At 39.1% G+C, this 14,716-nt stretch overlaps 1 protein-coding gene across 8 annotated transcripts in view; it reads right to left on the reverse strand.

The window, feature by feature from the left end:
- The window catches only part of Rad21l1 (RAD21 cohesin complex component like 1), a 29,050-nt gene extending 17,585 nt beyond the window's left edge, over positions 1 to 11,465 (reverse strand). For 7 of the 8 annotated variants that reach the window (XR_008214958.1, XR_008214957.1, XR_008214960.1 and 4 more), the window contains exons 1-6: positions 11,350 to 11,465; positions 8,933 to 9,108; positions 8,458 to 8,587; positions 6,672 to 6,765; positions 4,279 to 4,385; positions 769 to 939 (exon numbers count right to left, since the gene is read on the reverse strand). Coding sequence is in view for 4 of the 8 variants with exons in the window: in XM_052723490.1 (XP_052579450.1) it covers positions 769 to 939; positions 4,279 to 4,385; positions 6,672 to 6,765; positions 8,458 to 8,587; positions 8,933 to 9,076 (646 nt within the window). In the remaining 4 variants the exon portion in view is untranslated. Of the gene's footprint in view, positions 1 to 768; positions 940 to 4,278; positions 4,386 to 6,671; positions 6,766 to 8,457; positions 8,588 to 8,932; positions 9,109 to 11,325 lie in introns of all 8 variants that reach the window. The other variant, XM_052723489.1, reaches the window with a different exon arrangement.
- Between the last annotated feature and the right edge of the window lie 3,251 nt (positions 11,466 to 14,716).

A 14,716-nucleotide genomic window follows, 5' to 3' on the forward strand; every position in this document is an offset into this window, starting at 1 on the left:
ATACCCAGGACCACATAAGAATTTCTTGGGCAAAAGAGGGTTGTGGATGGAAAAAGTTTTAAGAAGCCCTGATTTACACAAAGCGTAACCACACTTCTTTCTTTCCCATCCCTCTTTTCTTTGCTCCCTATTCCCTTTTCTCTTTCGAGATAGGGTTTCATTATGTAGTGAACTGGCCTAGAACTCCTTATATAGTTCAGGCTGGCCTTAAACTCATGATTCTTCTGCCTCAGCTTCCCAAATGCTAAGATTACAGGTATGAGCTGCCATGCCTGGGTGATAACTGGACTTTTAATGCAAACTGAAAAAAAAAATCTGTAAATGTATTTCTAATAATCTTTAAAATACATACTTTTGTTTTTCCAGTCTCTCCAAAATGTATATTTTATACTAATATTGTAATTTTAATATAAAATGCTACACTGACCCTGAAGAATATCTATTCCACAATTTGTATTAAAGAAGACAATGTTACCAGCATATAATCTAGTACATTTTGTGAAGAGTATAGTAACCTCACTTCTTTCCAAAGTTGAAGGATACAAATAAAAACAGACAGGAGTTAATAGCTTCTATAGAAATATCTTTAAGCAGATGACTATTAACTTAGGCCTAGACTAAATATATAGACTTTGAAAACGTATGTGAAAAATAATTTGGCCTACAAGCACAGATATATATCTGAAAATTCAATTTAATGTAACAAAACATATATTACAATGATTTGATTAAAATAAATATTTGATATTTTATGGCCAGAAAGCATACCAATCATTTCTCCTGCAGCTCCTTCATCGCCAAATCCATCTCCATTGTCAAAGAACAATGATTTTTCCTCAATGAGGCTTCCAGAACTATGTTCAACTACAAGACCACTGGAGTTCATTAATATGTTGTCATCAAAGAGGCTATGTCTTCTGAGGAGTTCAGGTTCATCCCCTATATAAATGTATACCATTAGTGACAAACTAATCATAGAAACATACACTTTTAGAGTTAGAGGAAACTAATATATCATCTAGTATAATTCATCCTTGTTCTATGAGGAAAATAAAAGCTTTAAAATTATTGAATTATCCAACTGAAGACACCCAGTTAATCAACATAGATTTCAAGTTTAATACTCTCCCAATACAATAGGAAAAAATGCCAGAGCATTCAGTAGAGTTTGTACTTATAATATAGTTTAGTCATGTCCTAGAAAGTCAAAATGCCATGGGAGTAGACTGATTCCCTATACATTATGTAGGACACATTCTGTTTGACCAAGTATTATTTCATGTCATTTTATATAGACAACTGCTTGAACAGTTTATACCTAAGAAGAATTTGGAAAATTCTTCTACATAGAGAAACGCTGTCTCTGAAACAACAACAAAAGGCCTGGCAGTGGTGGCACACACCTTTAATCCCAGCACTCAGGAGGCAGAAGCAGAGGCAGGCAGATCTCTGGGAGTTCAAGGCCAGCTTGGTCTACAGAGCAAGTTCCAGGACAGCCAGAGCTACACAGAGAAATCCCCCCCAAATGTTTGTTAAAATATTAAAGAATGGGCTTATAATAATAATTCAGTAAATATTTGTAGAATGTACTAGGAGTTGGAGATAGAACACTAAAAAGAGCATAGCCAGTCAGTTAACATTAACTGAGCACTTAGTTAATTGTAGTATGTAATAGAAGGCATAATACTCATTGAACAAATAATAAAACTTATCACTGAAAGGCTTGGAGCCAGATCTAATTCGTCATTAGGTTATACTAATAGCTACAGGGGATCCAAAGTCAGCTCTGGCATGTTCTTTCCAACCTTTAGATTTTAAAGTCACTATGTCCAGGATTCTGAACCCTGTAGACAGAGGATGGTTTTCTCTCCCAATAATCCATGTTAATTTTCATACAGCAAAGAAAATCATGAAGTATCACCCATATTGTACATTCATATATAGACCTACATCACAATGGATTAAAGATTTGCTTAATGGGGGCTGGAGAGATGGCTCTGAGGTTAAGAGCACTAACTGCTCTTCCAAAGGACCTGGGTTCAATTCCCAGCACCCACATGGCAGCTCACAACTGTCTATAACTCCAGTTCCAAAGGACCCAACCCCCTCACACAAACATACATGCAGGTAAAACACTAATGTTCATAAAATAAAAATAAATGAAATTTAAACTCTTAAAAAACAGATTTACTAAATGGACTTAATCATTTTTTTTTTTGGTTTTTCGAGACAGGGTTTCTCTGTAGTTTTGCGCCTTTCCTGGAACTCACTTTGTAGACCAGGCTGGCCTCGAACTCACAGAGATCCTCCTGCCTCTGCCTCCTGAGTGCTGGGATTAAAGGCGTGCACCACCACCGCCCGGCTGACTTAATCATTTTTTGAGAAAGAACCAAGAATGTGTTTATATTATTCAGGGGCAGCTTTTTCCAAAAAGGAAAATCAACCTTCCTCAATCAAAGAATAATACTCAAGAACAGACACTAAATTCTGAGTGTTGGGCATTTCAAAAGTCTGAGAGTAAATTGGCTATTTTTCTGCATACTTATAATTCTAGCACTCAGAAGGCTGCAGCAAGCCAATTTGAGTTCCACAGAAGACTGGGTTAGGTAGTGAGACTGTATGTTTTCTGCATACTTATAATTCCAGCACTCAGAAGGCTGCAGCAAGCCAATTTAGAGTTCCACAGAAGACTGGGTTAGGTAGTGAGACTGTCATTTGTGTCTGTCTTTCTGTCTGTCTGTCTACTTACCTATCAATCTATCTATCTAACCTGAGATTACAGAGAAGAAATAATCATAACCTTCAATTTTACATTATAATCAATAATAGGATAGATTAATATAAAACATTTCTTAAGATTTTTGTGGAAAATCACATATTGGTGGAGAGGACAAAAGGCAAGAATAAAGAAAATAATCTGTGATGTTGCTAGTAGGATCTCAACTTTACAGACAGGGCCATGAGGCTCAGTTAGGTCATCTGCTGAGTACACAAACCAATTGATAGAAAACAGTCCAGATTCAAACCTAGAACTGCAGACTGATATGTTTCTCCACTTTTCTGAATTATGTAAGATAACAGAACTGTGAACAACTAAGTAGAACTGGTTAGATAGTAAGACATACTCTTCAGTAGAGGAAAATGCCTATGTTGAGGCTGATAAATTGATAAAGAATGATGAATTGGTAGAGGGCACTGAGGAGAGGAATATCAGAGGTTTGATGCAGTCACAGGAACCCAAGGTGCTTAGGGAGAGGAATAAAAGGTAGACAAAAAAGTACTTAAAGACAATTAGTCTTGCAGAAATGTGTAAAATACGAGAAGAAAATGGAGGAAGATTTTCAGGAAGTTAGTATGACGTTGCAGCTAAGAAAGTAAAAAGAAGATTTGGGAGACAGTTCAGATATTTTTAAAAAAAAATCAATCAGTAGCTGGGTGTGGTAGCACATGCCTTTAATCCCAGCAATGGAGGCAGAGGCAGGTGGATTTGAGTTCGAGGCTAGCCTGGTTTACAAAGCGAGTTCTAGGACAGCCAGGGCTACACAGAGAAATCCTCTCTCAAAAAAACCAAAACAAACAACAAGAAGCAAAAAACCAAAAAACCTAAAAAAACCATACACTTTTTAAAAATATTTTAACATTTCAAAAATCATTGCATGTTTCATAATCAAGCTGTATATTATTTACTGTGGTAGCATTTCTTTCTCTTCATTCTCAAGGTGACTTAAATCTGTTATTTTATAAGTGATACTCATCATACACTGGACAAAATACATTTGAAGGAATTTTATGCAGCATACATATAAAACCATATATATATGTATATATATGTGTGTGTATATATATATATATATGTATATTAACTATACCAGCTGTTAATCTAGATATCTCTCCTTTGAGGGCAGAAACTTTTCTTTTTTTGGGGGGGGGGGGAGGAAAGAAGGGAGACAGGGTCATACTATAAAGCCCTAGCTGGGATTATAGGCATATGTCACCATGCCCCAGAACTTACATCTTTAAATATTAGTACTGTTCTTGTCTATGACAGCACCTGATATATAATAGAAATTTAAAAACATGGTTGTACAATGATAAAGAAATACCCCCTAATAGAGGGTATTAGCATCTAGAACAGAAAAAAGAGAAGAAAAAATTTTGGAGACTACATTTATACATGAAAACATTCATTCTATAGATATCTCTATTACCACTGTTTTCATACAAAATGCAAATATCACTGATGACGTCTTATAATTTTGGTTTCTCAAATATTCTCACCAAAGCTCCCATCTTGGAAAAGTAGATCATTGCTATATTCTTCTCTAAGTGTGATTTCCTCTGGTCTGCTTTGGTTCTGAGCAATGGGCTCTGAAGCATCAATATCACTATAGAGAAACATATTTAGGAAATGTATGTATAGCACACTATGGTTTTACAAAATGTTGGGAAAAAAACTTAAAATTAGTTTATAATAAAAGGATTTTTTCTTTATCAATAGTATTTTTATGCACATGAACTTTTAGACACGTCTATACAAATAATTTTCAGATTATTAAATCCAGTGGTGGTTCTTAGTTGCTACCTTACTTGCGCATTTGAATAGAGGGTCACTCTTGCTATGGCTTGAATGTTTGTGTTCCCTCCAAGTCCAAATACTGAAATCTACATCCCTGTGTGATGCTATTAGGAGATGAGACCTTAAGGAAGTAACCAAGTCTGAGGGTTCTGTTTTCATGAACAGAGCTTGTACGGCCCCACACTACCATCTTGATCCTTATACCACGTGAAGATGTAGTAAGACCAGAAAGCAACGCCTCTGAATTTATGGCATCTTGACTTTGGTCTTCTCTTCCTTTGTTAATGTTATGACAAGGACTGGGTAATTTATAAAAAGAAATTTATTACATATTATTCTAGAGTTTGGGAAGGCCAAGATCAAGGCACCACAGATTTAGTGTCTAGTACAGGCCTATTCTCCAGAGAAAACACTTTGATACTGTATCCTCAGATAGTGGAAGTACAAGAAAGCTTCCTCAGGCTCTTTTATAATGCCACTGACCTCATTAAAAAGGGCCCTCTCCTTTCAAAACCTTACCACTTCAAAGGCTCCCATCATTTATACTATCACCATGGGGATTAAGTTTTTACATGTGAACTTAGAGAAATATATACATGAGTTCAGACCCAAATTATATGTTGTCCAAAACCTAATTTACTTCCTTCTTTCTCTTTCTTCAACCTATCATCCTTTAGTTATCCTGGTTTCAGTAAGTGGTAACTCCATTTTATGCCCTATGGTGGTTTGGATAAACCTCCCATAGGCCCATAGGAAATGGTACTATTAGGAGTTGTGACCTTGTTGGAGGAAGTGTATTGCTAGGGGTGGGCTTTGATGTCTCAGAGGCTCAAACCATGTAGCCATGCTTCCTGCCATGGCCATAATGGACTAAACCTCTGAAACTGTAAGTCAGTCCCAATTAAATGCTTTCCTTTATAAGAGTTGCTGTGGCCGGGCGGTGGTGGCGCACGCCTTTAATCCCAGCACTCGGGAGGCAGAGCCAGGCGGATCTCTGTGAGTTCGAGGCCAGCCTGGACTACCAAGTGAGTTCCAGGAGAGGCGCAAAGCTACACAGAGAAACCCTGTCTCGAAAAACCAAAAAAAAAAAAAAAAAGAGTTGCTGTGATTCTGGTGTCTACTCACAGCAATAGAAATACGAACTAAGACATGCTCCAAATCAAATAGTCATTCTTTTCTTTAGGGCCACATCCAATTCATCAACATATCATTACTACTCTGCCTTTCACAGATATCCATTGATTTAACTGCTACCATCTTAATGAAGTGAAGTTTGAAAACTAATTACATATTACTTCATATGGACAAGTTTTCTTTTCCTTTCCCCCCCCCATTATAGTGAAGTAGCCAGAGGGAACATGCTGAGATCAAGTGAGATCTCGTCACTCCTCTATTCTCTATTCAAAATTTCCCTGTGCTTCCACGCCCAGCAAAATAAAAGCTCTACTGTAGCCTACAAACCCTGTCTCCTCATCTTCTGCTCCTTCTTTGACCTCATTTATTTATTACCAAGCCCTTCTTTCATTCCACTCCATCTCACTTGCTTTCTTGCTGTTCCTGAACAAGCCCAGTGTACTCTGTCTTATAGCCTTTCCACGTTATTTTCATCTGCCTTATTTCCTCAGAGACTTTTTACTTCACTGGGTGTTTCCACTGGAACACTCTTCTGTGTTACTATAGGTTTGCTCCCTTAGCTCCTTCAGGCTTGTGTTCTTACTTTATCAGAAAATCCTTTCCTGACAATCCTATTGTTTGTTTTAAGATTTATTTATCTACATATTGCATATTTATTTATTATCAATCTATACCAACTAAAATATAAGATTCATTAGGCCAGGAACTATTTTCTTCATTGCTATCTCTTCAATGTCTAGAACTGTGCTTAGCATAGGAAAGGCATTTATTTAATAAGTATTTACTAGATGAATATACTGTCAATACTAACATTCAGTAAATATGAGACATTTTTGTTTTTGGCCTTTCAAATTTCACACTATAATTTAAGCCTTTGTCAACTGTATTTGTTTAGTTGTTATCTAATTGAAGTTGTTGTCATTAAATCTGAATATGAAAAAAAGAAAGCAAAATAATTTACTTCATATTATAGATGTCAAAATCATGAAATTCTTCCGGTAATGTGATAGTATTGTAAGCCGCTTCAAAATTCTCTTTTGGGAGGTCAACCAGTCCTGAAAATAATGAAAAAGAAACATAATAAGCAGTAATCCTTTATGAAACATTAAACTTCCAATTAAATCTTTATCATCTCTCATGTGCTTCCCTATATCCACTTCTGTCCCTCAACAGTCTACTTTTTTTTGAAGTAGACAGAATAACAGTTTCCAAAAGCAAACAGATCAGATAATTCTCATGCTTAAAGACCTTCCTCACTACAATAAGTTTAAATTTCTGACTGGAGCTTCTGTAGCCCTACACTCTTATCATACATCATCTATGGACATTCTCCTCCATCACTGTACTCCACAGACATACTAGCCTTGTGTTCCCTGAAAAAGGCAAGCATTTTTTCAACTCAAGATATTGTACTTATAGTTCCATTTGCTTATATTGCCATTCCCTCAGTCACTACTTATGTACAAAGTACATCTCATTTTTCAAGTGTAAGTTTAACTTTTATCCCCTCACAAAGGTTTTCCCTAACTAACCTGTAAAATGAACTCCTCTGTTATTTTCAGTTGTACATCTTGGTTTAGTTTCCTTTATAACATGACCATTAACAGGTGCAGTAGCACATGCCTTTAATCCCAGCATGACCACAATCTGTAATTATTATACTAAGTTTTTAAAACATTTTCATTTATCTGAGTTCCTCATTAGACTGAAAAGGTACTATTTATCTTTCTTGTCCTTGTATTCTAAAGCCTAACATATTAATCACAAAGCATGAGTCAATAAATATTTGTGGGATACATAAATAAATGAGCAAATAAAACATAGCCAGTAAGTATATAAATCTACCTGAAGATTCTAAAACTATTTAAAATGAGAAAGATAAAAAAAGAGCTGTCAGTTGGAGTCCACAAATGTTGATGGAGGGATGGTATATGAAAGGCACTAACACAGGTACTGTAAGAGATCAGGAAAATGTATATGATAAAGATGATTCCTTTAGGGAGCTTTGAAGACTAGGGATAGAGGAAAGACCTTTATCTAAACAAGTATGACAAAGGTAGAAAATGATGCATATCTAAAAGTAGAACAGATATTATGTAAATTAAAATTTTTAGAAATTATATTTATAACACATATAAATAAATAGCACTGCAGAATGTCTAGGGATTTTGATAATACTTCATAATTACCATGTAATTTAAGAGTTTCAAGAATTCTAAAAACAACTACATTATCAATATTTACATTTTGTCAGTTTCTAATTTTACTCTCATAAAGGCAAAAACAGGTATGGCAAACTACATAACCCATTAAAAGTAAGTGTATTGGGAACCTGCCGGTGGTGATGCATGCCTTTAATCCCAGCACTCAGGAGGCAAAGGCGGACGGATCTCTGTGAGTTCGAGGCCAGCCTGGGCTACAGAGTGAATTTCAGGAAAGGTGCAAAGCTACACAGAGAAACCATCTCAAAAAAAAAAAAAGTGTAATGGTTTCTTATACAATCGGGATGATTTTAAGTATATTTTTTATATTAATACATAAAATATAAAAGTTTTGAACAGTATAACTATTTCCTATAAACACAGGAAAAGAACAAGGGAAAGAATATAATTATCTTTATGGAAACTTAAGATTCAGTCAAAATGAAGTTTACATTCATTATATACAGCATGCTGCTAATTGAGACCACCCAACACAAAAATGATGAAAGTAATCAACAGTGACACAAATTAACAATGTATGTATACCTGGGCGAAATGTCATCTTCATCTTAAGAAATGCTTCACTGCAATCTGCCAAAAGATATTTTGCCTTCCTATTATAGATTCGAACAACTCCCAAAAGAAGGTGTCCTGAAGTTCGGAGTGCAATTTTCACCTTTGAATAATTTTTTAAAACATTAGAATAATAAACATTAGGTTTGTAAATTCTGTTCTTTGAAAATTAAGGAAACTGTAATTTCTCTTTGAAAAGCAAATGTTGTATTCTTATTAAAGTAAACCACTTTTCACCTCACCATATAAAATGACTGACTTTTATTTTTGTTTATTCAGCAAAGTCATGCTTCACTTAAATGCCATATTGGAGTGCCTTTGTATAGACAATAATTTAGGGGAGAATTAAAAGTGATCATTTGAGAAGAAAAACTATCTTGGAAATGTATTTTAATTCTTATACAGCAGCCATGGCTAATACAAATTATAATTTTAATCAGTAACATACCTTAGGTGAAATAATTTTTTGAATGGTTATCTCTAGATTACACTCAAACACATGGGCCTTTGTGAGTTTCTTCTCCCAGTGAGCTGCAAGCCATATTTTGGCCAGTGGTCCTCGTTTGCTCATAAGCACATGAGTGTAGAACATGTTGCCTGTATTCCTCAATTATATTCAAGGAACTGGAGAGAACAAAAAAAATGTCTTAAATTTGATAAGAAAACTTTTTTAGTATTCATTTACTGTGAGCAAAACTTGTCATTAATGCTACAAAATAATACTCAAATTATCTCCTAATCCAATGTTATTGTCTCATTAAAAAAGAGCATCTCAGCTGGGCAGTGGTGGCACACACTTTTGATCCCAGCACTCAGGAGGCAGAGGCAGGTGGATCTCTGTGAGTTTGAGGCAAGCCTGGTCTACAGAGCGAGTTCTAGGATAGCCAAGGCTACACAAAGAAATCATGTCTCAAAAAACCAAAAAAAAAAAAGAAAAAGAAACAAAGAAAGAAAGAAAATCTCATTTAGAATATGATTTAAACTAAGGCTAAAGCCCTGTTTAGAAACTTGTGAACCACACCCAGTTTAAATGTATTCTAATCAATGTTCTCAAATTTTGTTTTATTCTACATAAAATACAGTAACAAAATAGTTACAAGAAGGTTTCTGGGTGGGGGGAGAAGAAACAGGAAACAATAAAAAGAAGTGGACAAAACCAAGAAACAGGTCATCTGATTCCTAACAATTAAGAATTTGATGTCGTATCATTAATTTACAGCCAGGTGTGTAATCTAATTTTTTTCTTTAGGAGGCAAAATATTATTAACTGTTAATTATTATTATTATTTGAAATAGGGCCTTGCTTATAGACAAGGTGGTTTGGATCTTCTGAACTTCCTGCTTCTTCTTCCAAGTGCTAGGATTACACATATGTACCTCATGCCTGGCTTATTAATTATTAATAAATTAATAAATATATTAATGTTGAAGCTAAAACAACAGAATTCCAAAGGACTATAAAATGAAAAAAGAAAAGAATGAACAGAAAAAGAATCAGAAGTCAGAAAAGAAACCACCACTGAATTTTAATATTTTGGAGTAAGGCTAAAATAATTTTTGCTTAACAAAAAGACAGGAAATAAATGGATATTTTTACAGTGTGCACTGCTGATGAGACCATAAGGCTCTATTTCAAAATAAAAAATGAAAAGAGATGTCATATTTTTACTTTTGGAGTACAAATTAATGATTTCATACCTCATCTGAAGCTTTTTTCCTACCCAAAGTTTTGGTAAAAAGGAACACTGAGCCAAAATGAAGGCAAACATAAAGTCAGCCACAGAATTAAAAACGTAGGTCAACTCTGATCAATGCCCATTTCCACCACAAGAATCAAACTAAAGGTTACACTATGTACCAAACCACAGTCCCCAGGGAGACACTTCGATATGGTTATGGCTTGCGCCCTGCAATGGCTCTATTTCCTTTCAGTGTCTTGGAATTAATTCCAAACCTAAGTTTAAAAAGAAATGCTCCCAGCCAGGCAGTGGTGGTGACATGCCTTTAATCCCAGCACTCGGGAGGCAGAGACAGGTGGATCTCTGAGTTCGAGGCCAGCCTGGTCTATAGAGCAAGTTCCAGGACAGCCAGGGCTACACAAAGAAAATCTTGTCTCGAACCCACCCTATAAATAAATAAATAAATAAATAAATAAATAAATAAATAAATAAATAAATAAATAAATAAATAATGCTCTCAAGTGAGACAATTAAAATAATTTTTCAGCAATAGATTAAAATAATACATAAGAGAAAAAGCCAAACGCTGGGATTTTACATTCTGGAGAGCTGCTTTACTGAGCATGGATCCCCACCCCACCCGCGGGTGCTCCTGCTCCCCATCCCACCAATACCCCTTAGTTTTTGTACAGATTACTTCGTGCAAGGTAAGGCCAAGGCTGACACAAGGAAGCGGGAGCAGGGGACGGGACTGATTCCTGGAAACCCATCCAGGGAAGGGAAGAGAGGGAAGGGAAGGCCAGGAGGCGGGACCTGGGCAGGTGTCTAAGGAGCCTCGCAAGCAAGCCTGGTGGGTGAGGGTCCGAGGGGAGGGCAGGGCCTGAGGGGAGGGGGATGGTGAGGGCTTGAGGAGAGAGTGTGAGGTCAAGGGGAGGGCGAGGCCCCACAGGAGGGCCTGGGGTTGAGGAGAGGGGTCGGGGTGGAGGGGCTGAGGGTCGAGCCGCAGCCAGGGGTGATGGGAACGCTGAGAGGAAGCCCAGGCCAGAGCAGGACCAGGTCGTCTCCTCAGGCGGGCCTCAGGGCTCGGCGCCAGGAGCCCAGAGGATTCTGAGTTGCACCCCCACTCCCAACTCACCCAGCCCGCCTCCCGCCCCCCGCCTGCCTGGCTTCGCAGGCCCCGCCCTACGTTCAGTGTAGAGTCGGAGCTGTGGAGCGCCTCACGCCGAGGGCGATCCCGGACGCAGGTCTCCCGCCGCTCCGGGCTGCCGGGTGAAGGCTCCAAGTGGGCACTGGCACGTGAGGGGGCGGGACGGGGGGCGGGGCGTGAGGGGCGGGGCGTGAGGGGCGGGGCGTGAGGGGCGGGGCCGAGTAGTGTGCGGTGCTGAGGAGAGGTGGGCGGGGCGCCGGTCGTGGAGGGGCGGGATAAGGCGTGAGGAGCGTGGCGTGGGTGGGCGTGGCGTAAAGTGACGTAGGACGGAGCCTAAGAGATTAAGAGGGCCGGAGGCGCGAGGGGGCGGGGCTGAGTAAGGCTTGGGGCGACCAGAGGTGGGAGGGGCGGGGCGTGAGGGGTGGGCGGGGCGCGAGAATGTGGCGCTGAGTCAGGCACGTTGTGATGAGCGGTGGGAGGGGTCGTGTGGAGGGCGGGGCGAGAGGAGGAGTGCAGGGGGCGGGGCGTGAGGGTGTGGCGTGGAGGGGCGGGGGGCGTGTGGTGATGGATGAGAGGTTGAAACTGCAGGAGCAGGTGTACAGGGTGGCTGGAAGGCGGAGCTGAGGCGTGAGGAGTGGGCATCCGACCTAGCCCACCTGCTCAGGATCTGTACTTGAATTCTGGGCACAGAGCCAGGCATGGTGGTGTGGTGGCATACGCCTGATCTCCGTGAGTTTGCGGCTAGCCTGAGCTACATTAGCTCCAGTACAACCAGGACTATATACAGATACCCTATCTCAAAAATAAAATAATTTTTTTTTTTTAAAAAAGGAACAGATCTCTGACAAAATTGCAAGGGTAGATAGAGTGGAGACAGGTTTTCAGGTTTTAGGCCCTATGGTCTTACTGTGTAAGGTGAGAACTTTCTGAACTTCCTTAGGCTGCGTGCTAATCGCTTTCACGCTCGTGTTGCAAGGCTCTCACTAGAGAAGACCACTCAAACACAATCTATGAGCCAATTTAAAGTCTTTATTCCAGACGACTGATGACTGTGCCTGGGTATTCTGGACCCAAGTGCGCCCGAGCCTTTCTTAGGGTCCATATGTAAGCAAGAGAACTACATCCTGGCTGGAAACTCCTTAAGGTTCCCTTCCTGCACCTGCAAGCACATAGTTTCAAAAACTAAAATATGTGATTAGCAAAAATAGTGAGGTCAGGCTGACCATTGCCAGGAGCCCATATCTTTGAGTTGTTTTTCTTCCCGGAATTGTTTTTCTTAAATTCTCCTTTACAGTTAGTTATTGGCACTCTACTCAGCAAGACAAAGGTCGTCTGAGGTACCAAAATGGAGTCATCATAGTCAACTTGCTACTCCTGTCATACTTGAGTTCCCTGCAAAAAAAAAAAAGACATCATCCCCTTGAACCTCAGTTTTTCTCATCTGTAAAATGGAAATGTTGATAATAACAGTACCTACACCAAAGAGAATTGCAAAAAAAGAATTATTGAGATGATGTATGTAAAGGACCCACAGTCATAAGTGCTTAACAAATATTGGCTATTATTGCTATTATTATTTAAAAGATCATTCACATTGACTCACCCTTTCCCCAGTTTTGTGGTCAGTAAACATTTTCAGCCTGAATTATAACTTTTAATAGCTAAAGCCATTTGCTTGAATCTGAGGAAAATCATACCGGAACATATGATCTAATGCTAATTTAATTCTCTTGAGCTTCATAATAAGTATCAATAATACATCTTGAAACAATGATAGCCAGTATGAGGTTGTAAACATGGCCCAGGCTCCTTCCTGAAGGAGGAGATTGTCCCATTTACTCTATAAACAACCACATAGTAGTTACTAGTTTTTCTTTTTGTGAAATAAGGAAATCTCTAAGAGAGGAAACAAAACTGTCCAAGGTCACATCATTGGGAATGATAGAAACAGGGTTCACATTCAAGTATAGCTCCCATTTCCTACCTTGAGGTTGATGCTACAGCCATTACTCAAGCAAATATCTGAGACATCCTTGATGCTGCCTACACCATCATGGCCAGGTGTTTCTGCAAGCTTTGGGGGATTATATTTAACTGTAATCCTTTAAGATCAATAGCTTTTTTTCACTCCAACTCTCTGTCCCACTATATTGGTGAAACAAAGGAAGCAGCCAAGACAGACTTAGGTGCACATTTAATTTAGGTTCAAAGAGATCCATGCATATGGGCCACTGTTAGTTTCCATCTATGTTACGTCATTGCTCTCCATCTTAGTATAGGAATGGCTTCTAGATACGCAACTATCACACACTAAGCTGACTCAACCTCCATGTGAAGGAGGATCCCATGGGCAAAAACTATGTTAATACTCAGCATCAGGAGTGTGTACACAGGGCTGGAAACAAGGTTGGAAGCTAGTCCATGGAAAACAACTTCTCATCATCAGACACAATAACTTAAGCAGAAGATTTGGCTCTCATAAAGGCCAGTTAAAGCAGAAACCTGGGGCTCAGTCTGTAAAAGTACTTGCCATGAAGTGTAAGGGCCTGAGTTCAAATCCCCAGGACCATGTAAAACCTGGACACACGGTATAAGTGTCTGTAACTCCCGTGCTCCTACACAGAAATGGAAGGTGAAGACAGGTGAACACCCAGAAGCTCTCAGACAGCTAGCCTGAAAAACAACAAACCCTGTTTCAAAAAAGATGGAAGGTGAGGATTCACTCCTGGGGTTGTCGTTTGTGTTTGGGTGGGAGCTCCACCTCAACCCCTGGCACCCTGGCATCCCTATACCCAAAGAGTCTGGAATGTTTTGGTGGAAGATCCATCTCAACTCCCCTCTCCCATCTCTTTCCCCAAACCTGCCCCTTCAAAGCTCACCAAACACAGCTCCTCCCCCAGAGAGGCTCAAGACCACTCCCACAGGGTATATAAGCTGCATCCCAGAAAACAGACATGTGGTTCTTCTGGTCTCTCTTCCTGTTGCCTCTCTGCAGGGGACCAGGAAGGAAATCACCCAGGAACACTTTACCCATTAAACCGGGCCTTTACCTAATTTGGTCTGATTTGGATTGCTGCATCTGTGGAGAGGCCTATCACGGTGAAAAAAAACAAAACAAAACAAAAAACATAGCTTTGATCTTTAAACACTTGTCATGGCAGGAACATACCCATATTCGCATGCAGGAATACACATATAAATGTGCATGGATACACCCAACAGAAATCTTCTGGCAATGCAGCATATACAGTCATTGGTGTAATATATAATTTTCTTCCTTTCTAATTAAAACAACAACAAAACCCAAAATGCACAGACTTGTGCTTGTTGAGCACAGACATGTAGCAATACTACAAGCAGCCAGTAGGAGTGTTTGTTGTATGATTTCATTGTAGTAGGTCAAATC

The sequence above is a fragment of the Peromyscus californicus genome, unplaced genomic scaffold (assembly GCF_007827085.1).
Source record: "Peromyscus californicus insignis strain IS unplaced genomic scaffold, ASM782708v3 Scaffold_7__1_contigs__length_154581171, whole genome shotgun sequence".
Lineage (NCBI taxonomy): Eukaryota > Metazoa > Chordata > Mammalia > Rodentia > Cricetidae > Peromyscus > Peromyscus californicus.